The sequence below is a fragment of the Vanellus vanellus genome (assembly GCF_965231255.1).
Source record: "Vanellus vanellus genome assembly, chromosome: 3".
Taxonomy (NCBI): Eukaryota; Metazoa; Chordata; class Aves; order Charadriiformes; family Charadriidae; genus Vanellus; species Vanellus vanellus.
In genome coordinates, this window is record NC_138907.1 from 55,060,830 (window position 1) to 55,084,662 (window position 23,833).

Here is a 23,833-nt window from a genome sequence, read left to right on the forward strand (position 1 = left end):
TTTATGTGTTGTCATCTAAACCATAACTAGCCTACTAAAAGGAGTAAAAAATATGCTACAGTCATCCAGTCTTACCTTTAATGATATGGATACCAGCTAAGCCATTAAGAGCACAAACCAACTGTCGGTGAGCTTCCTCGCACTCTGTTCGACATTTCTTCTGCAGAGATGTTAGCAGTTCCTCCATGGTCATGGTGCTGAAATGGAGACCAAATGGGTCAAATGTGAAACAAAACCACAATACTAGAGAATGTTGTGTGCACGGTGCGCAGCATGACAGATTGTTACATGCATCCAACATACTGTGCAAATGTTTATTTGAGATTTATTTACTTATTAAAAACCCCTAGTTGTCAGCTTTTCTTCCAGGTAGAGCTTTACCCTGAGTATGTCAAGAGGTTGACATCTCCTAAAGACAGAAAAAAATAAGAAACAAGAAGAAAATTAAAACTATGCAAAATAATTCTTCACAGGGCAAAATATTTTGCTCCTTCTGTTACTGTGGTGAACTGGCAACAAGCAAAAATGAATCTCATTTTGATAGAAGCTGTTCAAATGAAAACAGCTTAGAGACTACATTTCTCACCTCCATCAGCAATCTAAACATGCAAAACAGGTGAGGTGTCAATGTAAGGAGGTAAGTGTGCGGAATGAGAATAGTGAAGATTAGCAAGTATCATTTTAAACTTCCTTTTCTACATTTCTTTGTAATATTCATAATTCTTGAGAGTAATTTAGTCAGAAGAGAATCAGCTTAACATAAAAGTACAGGAAAGGGAAAGGTAAGAGGGAGAAGTAAGAACAGAGGTGACAAAGAAGAAAGAAGCACGAAGGATAGCTTGGAGTAAGGCCAAGGGACAAAGCATCCAGGCAGGAAGAAGACTGATGCAGTTTTACTCTTCTGTCTCTGCAACAACAGTCTCCAACAGCTGACCTGAGGCTGCTTCTGCGACCAATTCACGCCGTGAGAACAGACACTACCTCCCCTCGTTCAACTTCATGAGAAGCATTTACTTTTAAGCTTTTAATGCTGTAGAGTAGAGTAAGAGATGAAATAACTCTTGTGCAGTCTGAGCCCAAGGTATTTTGGAAGGGTATCCTTGACTAGACCTTTATTTTACTCTCCTTCCAACACTGTTCCATTTGCAGAAACTGATCCTTGAGTTTACACTACAGTGTTACGGTAGAGCAGGCTTTAGATCAATATAATCACTATTTATAATTAGCTTGAATACTGAAAAGGTATTGGCAAATACACATAGCACCTCCTCCTAATACGGTGATACTTCCACCACTACACTACTTACCTTTCATTTTCAAAACCATCAGCAGATTCAAGAAAAATTATAAAAGCAAAAGGATGTACATATAAAGTATACAATTTGATACGTACAATTAAGACAAAAAGAAGGTATTTTTCACTCAATTTAACTAGCGAGCCCAAGAAAAGTCCCTTTTGAGGGCTATATTTTTGTTGAGTAGATGTTCCTATCTACTGCCCTCACTACACAGCTGAGAAAAAAAAAAAAGTCATCTATATGCTCCAAACTCAGCTTTCTTATTTCAGGCCAGTTTCTCTTATCCATATGCCCCAGCATCAACTTTCTTGTTTCAGTAACCTTCTCTTTTTCAAAGATCGTAGCACTGAATTTCTTCACTATTCTCATACATATAAGTAAAGCAAGGAGCCAAATCTTCTCCCCATTCTGTGAATGTCCAATGCTGCAGTCAAGCTTGGTTCACAAGAGATATCTAAATAGTGCCTGGAAACAACTTTTCTTCGTACATATGACTTTAAGAAAAATTTAGTTTTCATTGCTATTTTTTCCACCACTGTTATTATGCAGCTGTCACTCCGCAAGCATTCCACCAAAATCACCAAAGTACTAAGAAAAAAGCATTTGAACAGCTTTCAAGTTTGGATCTACATTTACAAATTCTGCAACCTCACACTAAAAACATTTTCTCTGAATTAAAGAATTCTTCCATTCTATTTATTCATTTTGTTCATTGTTCTCGTTTATGAACATGAGTTTTGCAAGACACAAAGAAAATCAATGGGCTTATTTAAAGCTGAAAAAGAATCTGTTTCAAACTCAGTCTATCACCTGCAACACCCTAGTATCCATCAGCATCGTAAGGTTAAAATGTTACTGCACAAAGAAGCGCCTCTCAGTACACTTTTAACACAAGAATTACAGTAACTACCCCACTGCATCCTATTCAGCTTCTGAGGTCAGACAGCTTGGTATCGCATAGTTGCACATTTAAATAAAAAAAGCTTAAAATGAGGCTTGTCTGAAAACTGTACAAGGTCTTCCACTGTTAGGGACAATTAAGAGTTTTGCTTTGGATAAAGCAAGCCATTTAGGAAGTGACAGAAATTCACCTTTTCTGTAATGGCAAGAACTCTCCCCGAACAGCTTGTGGATGACAGCAGGCCTGCCTCAGCCGCAGCAAAGGGTACAAAATAGAAGTCACGGTCCTTCTATCTAGGCTACTAAGCTTAAGAGTCCAGTCCGAAATCTTCCTGAGTTTTGCCAACGCATCCTGGCAGCACACCTCGTGCTGGCGATGATAAAAGTGTCTCTCCACAGGAGAAAAGTGAAGCCAGTGTACATTTTCTGTCTGAGGGGGAATTTGAATCTGCAATTAAAAAAGAAAATCAGTAATTTGCAAATAAAGTTGTTTATAAATGTTGTTCGGGAATTTTGAAACCCAAAACTCTTATTTACTTGGTCAATCACATCCTTCTTTGCTGATCTCCACATTATCTTGGCAATTAGACTGTAGAGAGGCCGGGGATTTTTCCTACAATAAGGTCGATATAAAAGTTGCTCCCACCAGTGTTTGACCCAGTAAGGATCAACTCCAAGAAAAAGGACTAATCCATACAGATCTGCCAAGAAAAGAAAGTGTTTTAGTACAATGTTTGTGTTTTAATACTTCAGAATATGACTCAAAAAAAGCCAAAAAAACAAGAAAACTTTCACAGAAAGGTTACCAGGCATAAAGCAACTACATACTGGCTGTTACCTTTTCCACTTGCCTTCTAGTCATTCCCTCACCAAAATTGCCAATTTGAGCCAGGGGACTGGGCGGGAAAAGGTGGGGCTTCTCTCCTTTAGCTTGTTGCTCATTTTGCTGGAACATAGCTATTTGTGAGACACTTTCCTAATTTCAAGTTTAGAAGAGTGATGAATTCAAACCTATTCAGAGCAGGGCTGAGAGGCAGAAATTACATGATTGCATATGGTTAACTGGGTTTGCCAGGTTTTTCTAAAACAATATTGCTCAGTATCATTACTTCACAGCCTGCTGTGCACCAACTGTTTGTTGCCCACCATTCTAAAAGGGGCTGCAATTGAGAAGACTTTCACTTTTCTACTAAGGCAGAAGAAATTAATAAAAAAAACTTCTATTGTTTTCTTACTAATTGAGAGAATACAGTTTGCTAATTCTGCCCAATTCAGAAACCCATCGTTTTGGGAGATGAAACTGAAGGACATACTGATGTTAAGCTTGTATCTAAATGTTACTTGAAAAACACAGAAGCACAAGTTTAAATGCTGCACGTGGACAATGAAGAAACAGAACTATATGATGGTTATTTTATAGATAGTTCTTAAAGATCTGGTGGCTACATTCTCCATTCTGTTAGCTTTATGGTAATTTTGGTATTTAGTTAAGAGCTGTACGACATTCCCCAAATACATAGTAGGCCAGGGCAAGAAAACTCCTGGGAATCATTTCTATGCAGGAAGCAATTGTTTACCCAGAGGTCCTATCCCACTTTATTACAGCAGCAGTGGCACAGATTCACACTAATCAGCAGTTTTTCTCCCGCCTGTGATGGGGCTGCCCCAGTATAGCCTGAGCACCTGGCCAACATGTATTATGGACAACATGACATTTCAGATACGTATTAAATCAACACTATCACACATAAGGACTTGAACAAGCCAATCACGACAGTCAAACCAATTACTTCTTTCCATAGTGTTTCCTTTATTACCTATGTATTCTCACAACTATTATGTGTATTTATAAATTTAGTCCACAATTCCATAATGAATTAATCCACAATATTGACTTTTATAATAGTTTGGTATCTGAACAATAGTTCACAAACGCACCCACAAATGCTTATGCTGATTTATCCACTTCCAAACTCATTGCCTCAATGTCAGTTTTTTCTCTTTTTTTTTTTTTCCTATCTCTGCCTAAAGCCTGTCTACATAAATTGACAACATCACAAAAAGGCAAGATAAATGACACCTGCTAACATACAGCTCTACTCCAAACATATCAATTCATTAAGTCCTTACATAAGGACTTAAGACTGTTTCATAAAGCTTTAGTACAATTTGTTTTGTACGATTTTTTTTCCCCATACATCAATGGCAGTCGATGCCCACAGTAGTTCATACAGGCCTATGCAAAAAGCAAATACAGCTTTGCTTGCTCTATTTGACAGTTAGAAGGATTCTGTAACCAGAAGAGGCTACCTTTAGCTGCAATAAAGAGGGTTTAATATTTATCCACTTTGCTAATTGAAAACTGAAGAACAGACTTGAGTCAGCTGTTCGACATACAGCTTCTCTACTCCTTAAAGCGTTCATCGAACTCAGGGAAATAAAAAGATTTCAGTTCTGCAATTTGTATATTGATACACTTATTGATGGCTTTATTACATGGTTAAGGTCTATGGCTTACCAAGTCAGAGTACCTAATGAATTCAGAGCAGAAGTGGCAGACATTTGAAGTACTTCAAACCACCACCTAATTATCACCACAAGCAAAACCCACAGATGACACTGCTACATAAAATCTCACCTTCTAATCCTCGCTGCACAGGAGTGCCACTGACACACCAGCGATTGATTCCACTTAAACGGAGGGCCATTTCAGCAGCCTAGCAAAAGATAGAACCAATGGTAGGAAAGGAAAAACAAAGACAGGGTGGATAACAGTCTGAAAACATGTGAACTTTATTTTTAAGAAGTATGAACATCTTTTCAGTATGTAAAATTAGCAGACTTACAAGCAGCATTGATACAATATACGATAAACAAGTGTATAAAGTTATTGAGCTTTTTTGAAGGTAACTGAAAGCTGATAAAAGCCATATCCACTTCCAAGTAATCAAGTGCAATTAAGGGTTCACAAAAGGCAAACAGTTAGCTAGAGAAACTGTACATTAAAAAAAATGATAAAATTAAAGCCTGTAAGCCATTATGTAAGCCGCATTTTTGTCCTCCTGTCTTGGGCAAAAAGACTGGAGGAATATTAATTAAAATAATCTCCTTCTGCAGACTGCAGCCCTACAGTCTGCAGACAGACTGCTGACTATTTTAGCTTCTAGACCCAAAGGAAATATCTATGCCTCTGAACCCTGTCACTGAACAGGCTTGTCTTGTTTGAAACTATCAAACACCATATACAACACGATGACCTAGTTCTTTAAACTGTCAGTATAGATTATGTTAAGTGTTTTTTGAGCTGGATATACTTCAGAGTCTGCCAAAATTCCAACAGGAGAACCATTTAATAGTAAATATCTCCAACAGAAAATTCAATTCTCAAGAACAAGCTACAAGGACAAATTACCCGAGTGCACCGAACATTAAGATGGGGAGAGGGACATCTATTGTATTATTTACAATAAACTTGTCAAAACCTTTTGAAGTTAAATAAATCCATGATCAGGAATTTCATACCTTTGCAGTAGTGCATTCAACCATTTGTGCTTCATCAAGGCAGATCCTCCACCACTCCACTGCTACTAAGGGGCTTGGGATGGCCATGTACCTCTTCTGGTTCCTGAAACGGCGCCCATCTTCACTGTTACTGTGGGGTATATCTACATAGTTCAGTTCAGTGCGAAGGACATCGTATGTCGTGATAACCACCTCCTGCTCTGCCAACATGTGTGGCTGCAAAAAGCCATGCTTCTTCACACCTTGATACACCTACATAGATTTGTATTCAATAGCACAATAGCAAAGAATGAAGGTAAGAGAAGCTAATAAAAATGCAAAAACACCAGTCCAGCTTAATACATGCATGCTTTTAGCAGTGCTGCTCATATAAAATGAAACCATTCAGAAAACCCATATTCATATAGTAGCATGGTGGGAAATCCGTATGAGTAACAGACAATAAACACAAAATAGACATTGACGCAAAATCTATGTATGATTAATTATATCTTCACAACTTATTTTTTTCTCCTTTGAAGAAAAGAGGGCTTCAGTATTTTCTGCAAGTTATTTGTTGCAACAGTTGTTCGCAAGATTAAATATTGTTGTACAATAATGTAAAAATAATGTTGAAAATAATGAATATTGAAAATAATGTTGTACAGAGCAAGATTATGTAAGTCAGTGTTACATGTCCAGTCTTCTCTCCTTTACTGTAGATGTATTACCTTTCTCCCCATTGCTCCCAAAATTTCATGGATGATTAGGCAAAGACAGAAGTGAAACACTTAAAAACCAGAAATGATACTCTGGGTAATGTTTTATCTACAAGAATCATTTCTACAGAGATTCATGAGATAGAAAGAATACCCTGAAAAGAAACAATCCCTGTGCACCAACAGAATATTATTATAAACCTTTCATATTGATATTTGTTCAAGTATCAGAAGTATTTTTCTGATCTCCCTCGTTATTTTAAGCATAAACCTTTCGGAAACATACAGCAGTTTAAACAAAAAAAATGAACAAGCTAAACCAATCATTTTACTATATGCTTCCCCATGGTAGCATTCTACACCTAAAGAAAATAAATACAGGACATGAGAGTCCCAATACACTTACAATATCAAAACGTTAAAATTTCAAATAATGCATGGTACAGTAGACAATCGACATATATTTTTAGAATAAAAGTGTTTTCTTATCTCTGGGATTTTTAGATACAAAGAACAATTATTACCAGAGCTACATATCAATCACTTTTTTTCCCTTCTCATACAAACTTTTTCTCTTGCTCCCAATTTACTTCAGGAACCTACTTCAAAATCACAGGCATCCATTGCTTACTTTAAGAATTTTATCATCAGCTACCTCTTACCACTCATCTAGATCTGTATATCAATTACAATATTAAAATAGATAAGGCCTTCTTCTGACAGATAAAGGAATATCCCTGTCTTTCTAAGAAAGAATCTGTATTCTAATCTCATCTTCAAAGAGCTAGCATCTTTCTATTCCTCTCATTCTGTGACTTCATGATTTAAGAATGAAACCATCTTGGTTAGTGTTTATTTGCAACTACCTACAAACACACCTACCATTTAAGAAAATCACACCATCTTTCAGTCCCTCACAGCATCAGAAACTTTAATGTTTTCTTAATTCACGCCACTAATAGTCAAAAATACCAAAATTAAGATGGCCCCATAAAACCTTAGTTGCTTTTCCCCCCTATTTACCTCTTGATCAGCACATGATTTCACTGTTGATTTCACTGTTAATTTCACTGTTAACTGTATTTTTTCTTCCAGTACATTCTTCCTCTACATTTGTGCATTATGACAACAATGTTTCTGTCAACTAAAACAAACACTTGCAGAAAATTTCTGTTCAGCCCGAGTGTGACAACGGAGCACATGCCACCAGGTCAATGCACATGAAGGAAAGAAGGGGGCAGGGGGAAAAAAAAAAAAAAAAAAAAAGAAACAAAAGAGCATGCTTGCTGAAGCAACTGTTAAGAAAAAAATATAGCTGTCAAACTCTAATGATCTCTTCCAAGTATTTATGAACAGATTTTCTGGAGGTTTATAACTTGGCCAAGTTTTGATTGTTTTCTCAGCAGCAGGAAAAGACAACCTGCCACAAAGCAAGACCTACTGATAAATTTTAACCCTTGTTCTGTTATCTAAAATTAGAATTTCCCATACATTGTAAGCCATTGGAAAAATAAAAAACACCCTTCACATGCAATGCATGCAATGTTAACATGGGAAACTGGTTCTTGGAAACATCTGCACTATTTTCATTTTAACTTTACAGAAAAACAAAACAAAACAAAATTTTCATTTTGAAGCAACATTGAAAGCAAGTCTGGATGACTTTCAGTTGGCAGTTAAAAGAAAATGAAAACTCTCTTAGAATGGGAGGTGTCACACAGCATAAAGTACTAACATTCAGTATTTAGGCTATTTTACTGTTACCATGTAAATCTATTTCTGACAGTTTTCATCAAAGCTGGTATAAAACTTGGACTGGGTCCTATGAAAACTGTGCAAGTTTTACACATTTGCTAGTTGCTGCACTAAAGCTAATTAGACTGCTCACACAAATGGTTTACTGGAGGTCTAGAATTCATTTATACATTAGGCACCTATGCAGGACAGCTGAAGGTATCAGATGTATCCCTGAATACAAAGCTTCCTCTCTTTATCAATCTACTACTATGGTTATTTTATTCAAAATAGAAGGCATCTACGGTTCTCAAAGCACTGTATCATTACAAAGGTTCTTGCCTACTAAAAATATGAAGGACAAAACTTGACTCCATCATTAATAAAAGACAATGGCTACCCTTGAATACTATAACTATATTCAAAAAATCTTGTATAGCCACAGTTTCTATGTGTATAATTAGGTGTATTTTAGTGACAGAGCTATTAGAAATCAAGTAAAAGGATAAGCAACATCCTAATAAATATGGCAGATGTTATAGAGGGAACACCCAAGTTATAATGGTGTTATTCTCAGTAAACACCAAGGCCCAAGACTTCTTTTGTAAAGCCTTACAACCAGACATTCAAAAGTACACTTTTTAGGTACCAAAACATTTGTTTTAATCTAGAACAAAATGAGAAGCAACTGACAAAGAGATGCTTGGGTGCAAATGTACAGCGAGACTTGAAACTGCCAAAACACCCATAGTTTGGCCTAAGTTCCTTGGTAATCTTTCAGAAAAAAAAAAAAACAAACACACAGCCTTCCCTCTCAGAAACCACCTGTTATTGCAACTGCTCAAAATTTGCTTCCATTTGATAAAGATAACTAGTCATCCCCCAGTGACCAACTGACAAGGAAAAAATGAAGAACTAAATGCAGACAGTCTTTCTGGGACACAGCTGTGTGGTGCCAAAGCATAGGTCTAACAGCAAGAAATGTAGAATTCTGACACAGAAACCTCTGAACTTTACTTACTACAGTGTCAGACAGGAAGCCCTGAGCCTTGATAAAATAACTCTCCAGAATATGAAGCTACATAATCTTACCAGAACTCGAAGAGAAGATGATCTTACATGCCTGTTGATCTCATCTACCCACTGATGACAAATAGAACTTGGAGAAATTATCAGAGTTGCTCCTGTGGAAACTGGTTTCATTGCCACGAGACAGTGTGGACAGTAGAAGGGCTTGATCTTCAGGTTTTCCTCTTTGTAGTTTACACATTCTGCATGCTGCCACAAATAGCATTTCAGGCACTGCACACGAGCTTTATAGTCAGCCAATCCAAGTTCACCACAAATGCATTCAAAACGATATTCAGAGGTATTAAATGGAAATACAGAACTGGCATGTTGTACGCTACTGCTGGCAAGTTCTTGGGAATGTGAGGACTGGTCCTTTGGAACTTGCTGCTGGACATCAGCTGTAGTTTTAGCAACATCAAAATCGGGATGACTGCTCATGTCACTGGAGACAAGGAGGCTGCCATGCAAATCAGGAGACTTTGGGACCAAAGCTTCCTGCTGAACATTATTCTCTTTTACAGAGTTCTCACGATCTGCTTCAGATTTCCTGTTATTTTTGCTAGTTGTACAATAATCGTGTTCTTCCATGGTGATATCCACCCGTAAAGGGGTTTTAAGGACATTTTCAGAAGTGACATCACTATTTCTTGATTCTTTGGTTTGAGTTTTAGCATCAATCAATTCCTTCTGAATGCTTTCTGAATTCCTTGCTGTCTACAAAGCAAAATTAACCAAGAATGTCAGAAGTTCTCCTCACCTTTTTTTTGGAGTGTATAAACACATCAAGACATAGATATTAAGATATTATATCAACTTCCAGTTTGAAGATTTAAACACTGGTAAACATGAACCAAAAGAACAATATATCTGCCAGCCCCCGCAGCATCATTTTAAAAGATTTACGACACATGTAGTTAATATTTTAGCCCCAAGTTTGATCTACGAATGATTTCTGCTTCTTTGTTCATCAATGTCAAAGCAAATGCTGCAGTTTTCTTCATTTTTATCAATAAGCCAGTGTCACTGAACTAGTGCACACAGACAACACAGCTGAGAGCAGCATGCAATTGGTAGAAATAAGACCTGCTTTTGCAACACTCTCTGAAGTAACTACAGCAGCATTTTTACCTGCTCTTTGGTTCTTTCTCGCTTCTTCTGTTCCTTGTAATTCTTTCCCAGCTTGAAAGACCCAGCCAGACCATGTCCTTTGACTTGCTCGACTACTTGTTCTGCAATTAGTTTTTCTAGAGTTCTTTTGAGAAGCCGTCTATTTCTCTGTATGTCATACCTATATATAGAACTGATGTACTTAAATATTGCAATAATGGATGCTCCTTTCTTCACATTCATTTCCTTTACAGCTGCCAATATCATCACTCGTAAGCCTATATGTAGAATCAAAGCAAAAAAACTTATAGCTCAGATAAAATGGAAGTCACCTCAGAGAATGCATATTAACGGAACTCTGAACACTATGTTCAACTAAAAAATGAAAAAAAGGCAGGCAGCAGTTTTGACAACGCTTTACTTGAGGTAGCCCTACAAAACGCTATTTTTCAGTGATTCTAAGACAATATTGAGTAGCAACAGAAATAAGTCACTCAATTTTCTTATTGAAGTTTATTAAAAAAAAGAACATTTCAGTTAAATGCATAAACTGTCTTACAATGACCTTTAGTTACATAGAGGTCTCTAGCACAGAGATCCGAGTTGGTAACTTTACTTTTAAGTGTGGATCACTTGTTTGTAGCATACAATCCTACGTTACAGTGCTCAGCAAAAGTGTCATTTCATTCTACAGAACTGAAGAGTTGCTTTGAACTCATAGTCAGTGGCCAATATAAGACTTATAGAAAAAGCAAAATGTATTAAAAAAAGTACTCAGAAATACTTACTGGGATATTGTATTTTTTCCTTCAATTTAAGCTCCATTTCCTTTGTTTTTTTCTTTTTATTTCCTTCTAAAGGTTGAGGTGGAACAAAGAAGTTCACAAGCTTACCCTAATGCAGACAACATTAAATAATTATTAGCTCCTGTCTCTTCACAGTAATTCTGAACTTCGTTAAACTTTTCACATTTTAAAATAAGCATGAGCTGTTATAGGTGTGTGCTCTAATATCACTAGTTTGCTCAGGTAGCTCATTTTTAATGTACAGAGCGATACCCCATTCAGATCAGTTTCTCAGCAAATGGCGTTCAGCACCCTACACTAAGAAGAGAAAGAGCAGTCCTGCAAACCGCTTGGGTCCTCCACTACTTCAGAATTAAGTTGCAGGAATCTATAGCTGTAAGCAATCTAGGTTACTGATGGGGGAGGAAAATAAATATTTTTTATGTAGCTAAAAACACAAAAGCAATATAGATTGAAAAGCCCTAGTTAGCTGTATAACAAGTTTCTCTTTTTAGGGATTGCCCCCCCCCCCAAATTTACTCTATTATTAGTGATTCAGGAATAGTGACTTAATTCAAGGAGACATATGTTCAAGAACAGGGATATAAAAAAGAATCCCAAAGATGGAACAAATGCAGTGCCAATATTTCTATGATTAATTGTTTTATAGCTGTATTCATTGACATTTCACTCTGCCCTGTCCAATTGGTTGCTTTGCAGAGTTCTTAAACAGTAACTGCAATGAAACTCCAGACACCGTTCGAGTCAGTAACTCTGACATTGGCTTACACAAGCCAGGAGTCATCCAGAAAGTCTCTGTTAGAATAAAGCGCTTTTGTTTTGGGGTTAGTTGTTTTTTCAGGACATCATACAAAGACATTTTATATCTGAAGACAAGAAAAATATAGATGACAAGGGGCCTTCTGGATAAGTGGAATAGTGCATTTTGACCACAGGCAATTTCATATAATTCTGTTCATGAAGATCCCAAAACATTAGCTAAGATATCTGTCCCAACTACTCATATCATGAAACTGTTTCATAACTCCAGCCCTCCAAAAGCTATGGTCTCTAGATATTGTTGCCAGTTGATGTCCAGATGCTTTAGTGCTAGTACTCCCCTCTTCACACTCCTCAGTGCTGACCCTCTCATACATTTAAGAAGAATCCTATTCTCTCTTTGAGAATTGGGTCTTTTTAACTGATAAAATTAAAAGCAGGCAGGAGATCATTATGAATAGACGTACAATAAACTGGCTGCCAGGAATTCAAAAAGACGGAACCCACCGAAGTAGTTAAGAGATTACTTAAGGATAAAGGTTCTCTCCCTTCAGAGAGAATTTTTGGTTTTAGTGAATGTGCTAAGTTTTCACAGGATGCCTGATGAGGAAGGTGAAAAGATGAAAAACCGCTGCCAAATAAGCCCATTTATTATATGAAATAGAGGGAAAGCAAAAATCTTTACTCACTGAGTTTAAGTTGTCCCTATTTTAGCACAGAATGTATTTCTAATGGATGTCTGATACTCAGCAATAAAATGACCCGAAGGGGAGAATGATTTTCAACACAGTAGACTAAATTACATATTTATACACTCCTGGAGTACGTGTCAACTACCAACAGCCTATTAACAGCACAGTTGCCTGCTAGCACCCTTCAACAATGGCAAACTATCAATTGCTTCTCATGCAAACCATTCCACCATTTATGCCACCAAGCATCACAAGCTACAATGCAAAAACTTTCACTGTACTTTAATCCAGCTTTAAATCTGAACTTCTATAAAACAAACCAATAAACTCAAGAGCAGTGCTTTTCCATTAATTATGAAAAGTACTTTCTTCATACTAAATCTTATCCTGGTTTTCTTACCTCAGGCAATGTCAGATCATCTTGTTTAACGTCTGGTCGGGTATGAGTCAGAATAAGAGCCAACACTTCTACTGTTTTTCCAAGACCCATCTCATCTGCCAAAATACCTCCAGGCCACTGGGGTCCAGCAATCGGATATTCACGGATAATACTAAAATTCAAGTACATTCCCAAATGAAAGTCAGTAACTATAGAATGGTGTGACAGAGAAGCACATGTCCAGGGACACACAGAGCATAGCTTCAGCAAGGCAGAGTTTGTAAGGTGAGGCATTATCTTTCATTAAATAAACTGAGATTGACAAAAGCTAGCGAGCTTTTTGGGTGTACAAACATGACCGAGACGAATACGTATGCCAGAATTCTATGGATTTTTTCCCCTCCTAACAGGCCTTGCCTTGCTAACCTCAGCATATTAAAATATTAGTCTCCAAAAAATTGAAATACATTGATATTCACATGTTAAAGATGTGAAAGTTATATGGGGGAAAAAATAAAAAGCAAACTAACAATCAAAAGGTTCTGTCCTAACCAAATTAATGAGAAAAGTGAAACTGAATTAGCAATACAATATCCAGCATTAATAAAAAGCATTATACTGCTTCCCTCCTTTAGATTTTAAAAATGTTGGATCAGAAGGTCGAAGCCTCCAATGCTCTAATTTAAAAAAAAAAGAGTTAATCTGAAAACCACAAATTTGCACTGAAATTTTAAAGAAAAGCTTTAAGAATTGTCTTCAACTCAAGATTTACATATTTACCTGTACATTAAGTAGACCAGTTTGCTGTCTTTTTTTTTTTTTTTCCAAATTAAAGATATCACTGTTCTAATTCTTTAGTCGCTAACTGAAAAGTGACAGTTACGGATTATCTTATAGCCTCCAGGTAAAAACTGCCAATAAGGTTTTCACAAAGTACAACCTTGAGGTGTTCTCAGGAAGTGATAACTATAAAAACATACCAGCCAGTAAATGGATTATAGTAGATTTTTACTCCATCCAGAGTGATGACCTCCCGCCATAATAAGTGCAGTGCATTTTCTAGGGAGAAAGAGTTCATGTTACTATTATGAGGTTTCTCTATAAACAGGATACTGCTTAGAATTGCTCATAGCCTTATTGTGACTTTTAAAGACAAAGAGCAGGTGTCTACCTCCACAGTGCTTCATGATCAACAAGATACATCAACTGCTCTTCAGCAGTTTAGTTTATCATTTAGCGTACTACTCAGACAGCAACTTTTATAAAAACAGCACTGAAATAATTAACACAGCTTCTAATCAAACAGCAAGAAAACATTACTGCTGACAACACAATGCCACTTTCCTCAATTACGCAAGTTTTCCAGATCCATATACTTGCCACTGCTTGTGCTTGTGAGGTTCTCTCGATGAAGCATCCAGTTCACAGCCTCACGTTGGTATGGCCTCAGAATAGGAATTAATGCAGGATGCTGCACATCCTCTCTCAGTAACTGGATATCCTGCTGATGGGTGTGCCTTACAAAGTCATAAAGCTCTTCAATATTTTGTCGCTCTAGTTCCACGTCAGATTCTTCCTCATCTTCCTCCAGCTCATCTGCATACACCAAGTCATTCAAAACATGCATTATGAATCAATTTTGGTCAACGTTTCAGTAAATTTCACTGCAATGTTTTTAGTTAACACATGAAAGCAAGCAAAGCAAAACCTCATTTTAACATGTGTCATGACTGCACCTGACTCAGCCAGCAGCAGAAGGAAACGAGCACTACTTTCCTAAAAGTCTTAACTTGCTATGGCTATCACAGAGGTATACCTAATCTGCAAAGCTCTTCCTTTAGAATTTAGGGATAGAATGACCAGACCTGATTTATTTAATAAAGACCTTTCACTAAACATTTCCGACTCATACAGAATCACAAATAACTCACATTTCAGATGTAAAGGTTAACATGGGTTGATGATCTTATAGAAAGGGTGAAACCACAGTGGGTTGTCAAGAATTTGCACATTTTTTATGAAAAAAGCCTTTCTTGATAAAATATGTATGAGAAGTATGAACCCTGTAGGACAGAAGGCCTGCCCTTCTTTTCTACCCTCTAGGAAAGAAGACCTTGTGCTTATGTATATTTTTCACGTAATTTGGATACATGGGCATACACAGAACTTAAGCACTGCAGAACAAAAATTAATGAGAAATTCAAGGGTCAGCATTTTAGGAAACTGACATAAGGGAACAAAAAATTCAAGTTTTAACAGTGTTTTAGGTCTCAAATTAAAACATCAGTACCAATAAAACTGCTGTTAGTACCTACCTAAGAGCAGCTGTACAGCTCTATAGTTTAAAGAAAGATACTAACCCTAGCTAATACATAAAGCCACCTTGCAGAATTTTTCTTAAAAAAAAAAAAAAAAAAAATTTAGAAGCAAGTCAAAGCCAGAACAAAGTGACCTTAAGGTATATTTAAGAGAATAATATCATCCTGATAAAAAGACAAAACAGATAATGGCAAGCACAATTGAATCAAATTATAATTACGATGCCTCACACTAACAAAGAAGAGATGTACCTGGGATAAAAACACCAGATAACTTAATCTGAAAATAAGGTTTGGAGGCTGCTATTAGGACTCTCTTTCATGGAAAGCAAAAGCTTTCTTTCATTCAAATAAATGGTGAAGGTGAAGAATGGTTTAAAAAACAAACAGCAGGAAATGATGTGCCTATGTACAGGAGCCATCAGAGCACTCCCCTAATCCTTTTAAGGCAATGGAACAACTACAGTACTTCACAAAGGAAAACAGAATTCTGAAAGATATTAAGTTTCTATAAATTCATGAAAACTGTATATATAAGACTTGTAATATAAAGAAGGCAACCAGAGTGCACACGTGGAGCTATTAATGTTCCAGCCAAAGGAAAATCATCAAGCAGAGCGTGCAGCTTCCTATGCTACAGAAACCGTTCTGAAGGATCCTCTCACACACGTTCCTCACTTCATGGATAGAACAGAGACATCAGAGTAATTGCAGAGTATAACTCTGATCAATTAAGTTGGTCTATAATAACACCTATCATCATACTTGCTAAAATTTGTTTTCAAATCTCACCTTTCAAAGCATAATAAATTGACACCTATATAAGCTAAGTCTATCCACAATTTTACAGGGGAGCAAAGACTACAATATACTTGGAAGTAAAATGTTTTCTCATACATTTGGATGCATTTTGTCCATACCTTTCTTGTTTTGTTCATTCTCTCAATTTTTTTTTAATTAAATGGTTCTGTGTACCACAGGTATTTTTAAAAGGATACTAAGAAAATTTACCTCTCTCACCATTACTTATTAGACAGTGAATATTTAATTATGCTTTCAACCATTCAAAATATACTTCAGTTGCATCACTTTCATCTTAGTATTTTTTACCTTTGAGAAACAGATGGTATTGCACTATCTAAAAATTCAGTTTCTCTGATACATTTCATAATCAAGTATTCTACTTAATTCCTTCAATGACTGAACTAAAGTTCGACTACTGCATCTGCAGTAGGATCTTTCAGTTTTACCTGTAAGGCAGTTTCCAGATCGCTGTATAAGAATTCTACATCAATGAAACTGTAATCATTTCTCCCCTTTAACCTAGTTTAATGGAAAACTTGTTGCTTCACATTTGGTATTAAGAAATGCCATACAAGGACCAAAACCACTCGTCTTTGTACAAAGAATTTATTCTTTTCAAGAAAATGGAACGAGAACGGTATATGCTATTGCGATGCCACTGTCATACTATAGTTCCATGACACTATGGGAAAAACTCTGAAACATTTACTATTCACTAGAACAAATATACAAATAGCAATTGATCAGACATTTTAGTCATCTTTTTTCTTTAATTATAAAGACTACGGGGGGTTTTCATATTAAGAAAGAAGCTATCTGGACCTATGTGTGTGTGTGTTCACTGAAGCAACGTGTAATATTATACAGCAATTATAATAGCTTGTATATACAAGCTATTACAAACCCAGCTATTTATTAAAAGCAAAGAAAAGAAATCTCTGTAAACAAATTTCTAAAAAAAGTGGTTAACTCCACAATTAATGTTCAAAGTCATAAAGCTTCTGCATATTAAATATTCTGTGACTCTCTTGCAGATTCATTAATGCATCTATCCTATGCTTGCCATAACTTGAGACAGAATTCCTACCAAAGTCTCAAAACGATCTAGAAGGACATTAACAGCATGAGGACATTGAGGAAAACAAATATATAAAAATTAAATGCAGGGATAGAGAGGTGATGTATACAACTCTATCAACACATGAATTTGCTCATCAATGAGGAGAACAAGAAGCCTCATCTCAGAGCATTGCTGCATAATAAGAGTTCGTTTTAGATGGATATTGACAAGTGTTAAAATACGTACTTACATGCAGTTTTACAAAAATTTCAATTAATTATGTTTAAAAACGGGTAAAATTCCAACACAGACTCAATTATTAGTAACGGAAGTCAATTTACGCTTCTTAACAGGAATGCATTCATTGGAGCAGAATCAAGACTACATTATTATTTTATGCTACAGCAAAAAGTACGTGCTGAAAAACTGTCAAAAAATGTAACTGGTTTCACAGTGTGAAGATTCATTCCCAAATCTTTTCCTTTTCTGTGATATGCTTTATTTTTCAATTTGAAGATAGCATAATGAATGCTATGGTCTTATATAGTGGTTTAATTATCCTGTTTTGTTCTCTAATATTTTCAGGACAGTGCTTTACCTTTACCTTTGATTTCACTGACACTGAGCACTAAGTTGATACATATACTGAGCTATACACCTATCTACTGAACTACAACCCTAGTTGCAACAGTTAGCAAAGAGGCCATCATTTTTTTCTACTGTGAAGTAAGGATTTTTTTCTTCTGCATCGCTTTATATTTACGTATATTGAATTTATACTGAATCTCCAGTTCATTGCCTAGTCTGCTTGCAAGCTTTTACAGCTTCTTCATCTCTTATTATGCTAAATAATACCTTTAAAGTTTGTTGATGATACCATCACACCGATCACTGTATTTCTCAAAGCATTAGGAATACATTAAGCTGCACATGCCTTTGTAGGACTTGACTGGTGATCTTCATACACGTTAACAATAGTTTATTTCTGTTCTTCACAACCTCTATTTCACTTAGTCATTTGCATGGCATTCATGGGCACAGAATCAAGACTATATTATTATTTTACAGCACATCAAAATGTACATGCTGAAAAACAGCCAGAAAATTCACCAGTTGGCAACACATTTTGTTTATGAACCTCAGCTGGTTGCATGGCTTCTGAAAAGGTAAGTTAAGGCATAACAATCAAATTACTCAGGTCTCCAGTAACTGAGGGGCATGTCTTCCCTTTCAGAAGCTATATTGCCTCTTCACCTGTAAGCTACATTCAACCATGTAGTCCACAAAAATCTATCCTTTAGCGTACTGAGGACAAATGCCACAAGTTCACACAAAAAATTATTTTGGATCTCAAAATAGGTCACTGTTCATTTTACCTGTGAACAATCACTTTCCCCAACTCTTCCACAATGAGAATATACATAGAGAAGAAAATTGTGCTTCCTGCTATAGCACTACTTTATTTGAGCATTCTTTTATATGCCTTAGTCATGTCAAGTTTATGAATTCTCTGGCAGATATTCTGCTTCTAAAGCATTTATGATAACATATTTCTCCTAATGCATTTAAAAACATTACTATTAATTTCTACGTCTTAAACTATTTATTTTTCAGACTTCTTTTTTCGACCTGATTTATTGTGCTTTTAAACCTAAGCTGAAGAATTTGGTTCGGTCAGATTACTTCAGTTTTCTGAAGGTTAACTTCTTATGCGCAGTATCTTCCCTTCCCCACATACTTAGTTATACTGGTCCTTCTCTTGGTATATCTCAAGTCTTTTCTGACAGTTGCATGTTTGTTCTTTACAGCAGGCATGGATGTACAGATTTTATTCTGTTAGCTCTTTTAGCTTCTCTTTAGCAAGTTCCCTAATTTTTTAATACAATTCTACCTTTTGAAATTAAGTACAATTATGGGGAGGGGGGTGTTAGGCTTCTGTTGCTTCTGCAAAAACACTGAAACTTGGCATATTACGGTCACTATTATTGAGTCAGTCTTCAACTAACATTTTGAATCCATGCCACTCCAGAACAAGACCACAGTTGGGGTTTTTTTGGGGTTTTTTTGTTTGTTTTTTTTTTTTTTTTTTTTTTTTTTTTTTTAAGGTTCCTAAGCCATCACACCATAAAGCAGTCATTGATCACCCTAACAATCTGTACCACTGCTGAGTATAATCTGGCAAACATATCTTCAATTCCAAAATAATGGTAAGGCTCACATTTGTAAATTTGCAGTAGTGCATTGTTAAAATTGTCATAAAGGTGCATTTTGTAGTAGTTTACATTATAACTGCTTTCAATATAAAGCGAAGAGAAAATTTGTTGCCATGGTTGTGTGTTAGACACCAAACTAGTAACAAAAGCTTTACAAATTTAATTCCTGGTTCTTTTGAACAGTTCCTGTGTAACTCAGACAAGTTACTGTAGATATATCTGTTCAAACAATCCACATGAATCACTGAAAACTGTATTTACTCCCAAAAAGGTAAGGACTCAAACTTCTACGTGTCTCAATGCCTTATTTGTAGAGAAAGAATATTATCACCTGTGATTTGAGCATAAACTAATTAGCTTATGATTAATGGCCAGATAATAATATGGAGAGAATTACCTAATAATATTAACTTGAAAATAAAGTTGCTCTAGATGGCAGGAATAACGTACTATTTTCCCTTACATTAAAAACTACTAAGAAGAGACACACTTTAATAACAAAAAATACTCGTCAACATTCAACTGAATCGCGTTACCTGGAATTAAAAAACTATAGAACTTTTCCATGAGTTTTTGAATCAGCTGATTAGCTTTTTTGGGTCTTCCACATCCATCACTGAGAAACTCTGGTTTACTTAGCCCAGCTTCCAGAAGGTAAATTCCAACCTGTGAAACGGTTATGCAGTTAATCATTTAACTTTTAGAATGACAAGGATATTATAAACAGATGAGTATGAAAATAACAACAGTGCTTTGAAAGTTAGCAGATGTAGACAGATATAACAAACCTACTAATATCACCAAATAGAGGATACAGTACATTGCAGTTAAAAGCTTCTTTGATTCCTTTGGATAATGCATTATTAATGGTGCAACATTAAAAAGATCTTTTTAGGGAAAAACACACTAAAAACATTTACACAAACATGTAGAAACAACATGTTCGCCACATTACAAAAATACATGGTAGCTGCGAGACTTAATTGTTCAAAGGTTTTTATTTTATATTTCAAACTAAAAAGTTTTAAAATGCACAACAAATACATGAACCCATACCTTTAAAGCTTGAGCCTCTCCAGGTCTTTGATAAAGTCCAATTATCTTTTTCTTTTGCAACCATCTCAAGCCTTCCAATATTTCACCACCTAAAGTTGGTTCCACCAAAATACATTGTTCATAAGCACCCAGGTACTCTTTTGTTTCATTACTGTACTCTTCTTCACTTCTTTCATGAACACAGACCTGCAGCTGATCATCAGAGTCTCCTCTCAAAGTAAAGCTCCTTTCACGAAATTCATCAGTTAGAACTTGCTCAGAAGGAAGACGAAGAGCAAATTCTCCCAACAAAGCTTTCCAGGATCCATCTGCACGGTAAGGCAAGACTATAATATTTAGCTGTACTGATACAGGAGTCAAGATGGAGTAAGAGTCGTCTTCATCATTAACTGTCAAAAACTTAACAGATTTTGAGCCACTGCCTTCTTTCTGAATGAGATCTTCATCGGTGCTATCATCATTTATAACAATGAAGGATGCAGAAGAAGTGCTTGGACCTGGAATATGGTCCTCATTAGTCATTTCATCATCTAATGTTATCACCTCATTCCTCCGGTCTTCATGCATATTCCAGCAGAGCTTTTTCTTTTTCTCCTCATCTATTTTTGATGGAGGTGCGCGTTTTCGACGGCTACTCATTTTGTTGTTTTCTCAACAGTATTTTCAGTCTCTGCAAGATGAAGTAAATTAGTCAGCAGTAAGTATTACAAAATCAAATGCCCGCACTGAAATTTCACTGTGCTGTAGCTACTAAACTTGCAAAAAGTTTGGACATAGACATATGCACTAAGAAATCTAACTGTTCAGAAGAGACCTAGTTCTACAGACCCTCTGCTGTCCCTGTGCCATCACACAAAGCTGGACACAAAGCCTTTGCCTCATCATTTTGCCAGACAGCTACAGACAGAGATCAACAAGAATGCTACACTTCACAGCTATTATTCAGAATCTTGTGGGACAGATATAAAATGAAAAGCAGTGGAATCCCTCAAAGGCAGGGGTGGAGGCAGACAGCAAAAGAAATGAGGTACAGGAGATTCGGGGGCGGGTGTGGGGAAAATACACACACAACATTCTTCTTTCCTTTCAAAGCCTACATTGAGAGGAAACTTTACACAAACTTGACAAAGGGCTAGTCTGAAGCTGTCATTACACAAAATATGGTTTAGAACCTAAGCCATCAAGTTCTGTCCTTAGAAGTCCCTAATGACCTTCCTACTAGTATTGAATACTTTATTTTCCCAGGAAACTGTGCATCTTGGGCCGTGGATATACAAATTGCATGTAAAGGAGCCCCTACTTATTCTACTGTGCATTTCCATGCGACCAATCAGCAAACCAAACGCATAACCTTACTGATTTTGATTAACTGCAAAGCTAAGTCAAGACACACTTACAACTCCTTGCCTGAACCTGAGCAGTGAACAGATTTCATGGATTAAATACTAGAAAGTGTACACATGCTAAAAAATACATATAATACTCTAACAAGTAGTAAACTTTTTTTTTTTTTTGAAAAAAGGTGTTTTAATAAGGAGCCTGAACACAGCAATAGATTTATGACCTCATATTACAGCACTATCTTTGTCACCAAAGAAAGGGAAATATTTAGATATCCATGTCAATTCAGCTTCTACATACAGCTTTTAAAGAAACATAGGAAGACTAAACCCAGTGCTGCAAATCCTAATGTTAAAAGAGTTTATGCTGGAAAAGGGCAGAATTCCTAGAATTCTGAATGATTTTTAAAAGGTCCCCTGAAAAAAACAAACAAACAAACAACAACAACAACAACAAAGAAAAAGAAAACAAAGCAAACCCAAACAAACTCTAAATTTTAGGGTTCAGGAAAGTCAAGAGAAATATCAGGAATACACAAACCTTGCTGCTTTGGAATTTCAAACACAAGAGAATTAGGGAAACAGGTCAGCTTTTCAGAATAATACTCATTCACAGAGCGTTGCTGACAGTAAAGGAAGCAAATCCCAACGGGGCGAGCACAGGTATCGTAACACCGCACTCAAACCAAAGCAAGCGGGACGCCCGCATCCCCAGGGGCACGCCAGCTTCAGCATCACCCTCCGGTGCCTACAACCGCCACAGAACCGCCCTGTGTCACTACACCTGTTTAAACTCCCTACGTCCAGGAGAACGACCGCGTCTACAAGGCGCAGCAGCACCCCTGCGAACAGAAGCAGGGGAGGTAACGCCGTCCCGGAGCTTTAGTTCGCGGCGTGCGCGATCAGCCCGCGGCTGTGCCACCCCACCGCGTCCGCCGGTGTCCCTATCCCCCCGCTCCGCCGCCAGGACGCGGGCAGGTCTCCTCGTCCCTGACGAGAAAAGTTACTTGTCGCTCGGAAAGGAGCCGCCAGCGCGCTCCCCCGCCATCGGCGTTTTACCTCCCCACGACACCTGCTGCCGGAGAGGACCGAGAGGCCGCCGTCCGCCTGCCCACCGCCGCGACCCTCGCCATTTACCACACGGCACGTGAGGCCCAGGCGAGAAACGAGCAGCCGGCCCGGGGCACCCATGGCACAGGCGCCCGGGCCGCCCGGCCCGGTCGCACCGTCACCCCGCAGCCGGCCGCGGCAAGGCCGCCCCGCCGCGCTACGGCCCGCGGGGCGAGCGGGCAGGCAGACAGACCGGCCACCGCCCTGCCGAGGCCGGGGGGTGACCCCACGCTGCGGGCCCCGGAGCCGCGCGGGTGAGGGGAAGGGGGTAAGCAGAGCCAACCGCCGCCGACGTACCGAAAGGGGTAACGCTGCTGCGGCGGCGGCCTTAACGGCCGCGGCTCCTTCCCCCGCTCGGGGCAGACCCCCCCCCGCGCAGCGGTGGCGGCGGCAGCGGGGGGGCTGGCTGGGGCACGGAGCGGAGGGGCTTAGAGGGGGTCGGCGGTCCCTCAGCCGCTGGCAAAGTCGGAAAGAGCCCCCGGACAGGGGAGGGGGTAGGCGGGGATGGGGGTGCGCGCGCACCCGCCCTGGCCCGGCCGGCGGCCAATAGGATCTGAGGAAGGTGACAGTTCTCCCCGCCCCCCCCCATACAGCAGCGGAAAAAGGGGCGGGGGGGCCGAGGAGCAGCGCAGGCGCAGACGTGGCTCCAGGGGGCGGGGAAAGCGCTGTGCGCCCTCAGTGGGGCGTGGCTGGGGAGAGGACTGAGAACGAGGCTGTAGGCGGAAGTGGCTGTGGGAGCGGCGGAAGAAGGGCCTGGCGGGACTGACCGTCCGCCCGTCCGCCTTCCCTGGGCAAAGCCTTCTGACATAATGAGGCTCGGCGGGGGGGTGGGGGGGGGGAGAAGGGAGGATGGTCTGGGTTATGCCCGCGAAGAGCGAGGCTGGAGGGTATCGGGTAGGTTGAAGCCGCACGTAGGGTTTGTGAGGTGTTTGCGGTGTTTGTAGCAGGTGTCCGCGTAAGGGGGGA

The 23,833-nt window shown here is 38.3% G+C and overlaps 1 protein-coding gene across 1 annotated transcript in view; it reads right to left on the reverse strand.

Moving 5' to 3' along the window:
* SHPRH (SNF2 histone linker PHD RING helicase) overlaps positions 1-23,243 on the reverse strand; it is a 54,669-nt gene extending 31,426 nt beyond the window's left edge. Inside the window, exons 1-14 of the mRNA XM_082480795.1 lie at positions 23,165-23,243; positions 20,418-21,087; positions 19,898-20,027; positions 14,347-14,562; positions 13,947-14,025; positions 12,988-13,138; positions 11,119-11,224; positions 10,352-10,608; positions 9,245-9,937; positions 5,721-5,972; positions 4,837-4,915; positions 2,736-2,899; positions 2,390-2,646; positions 76-197 (exon numbers count right to left, since the gene is read on the reverse strand). Of these exons, the coding sequence (XP_082336921.1) occupies positions 76-197; positions 2,390-2,646; positions 2,736-2,899; positions 4,837-4,915; positions 5,721-5,972; positions 9,245-9,937; positions 10,352-10,608; positions 11,119-11,224; positions 12,988-13,138; positions 13,947-14,025; positions 14,347-14,562; positions 19,898-20,027; positions 20,418-21,056 (3,145 nt within the window). The 5' untranslated portion in view covers positions 21,057-21,087; positions 23,165-23,243. The remainder of the gene's footprint in view (positions 1-75; positions 198-2,389; positions 2,647-2,735; positions 2,900-4,836; positions 4,916-5,720; positions 5,973-9,244; positions 9,938-10,351; positions 10,609-11,118; positions 11,225-12,987; positions 13,139-13,946; positions 14,026-14,346; positions 14,563-19,897; positions 20,028-20,417; positions 21,088-23,164) is intronic.
* Between the last annotated feature and the right edge of the window lie 590 nt (positions 23,244-23,833).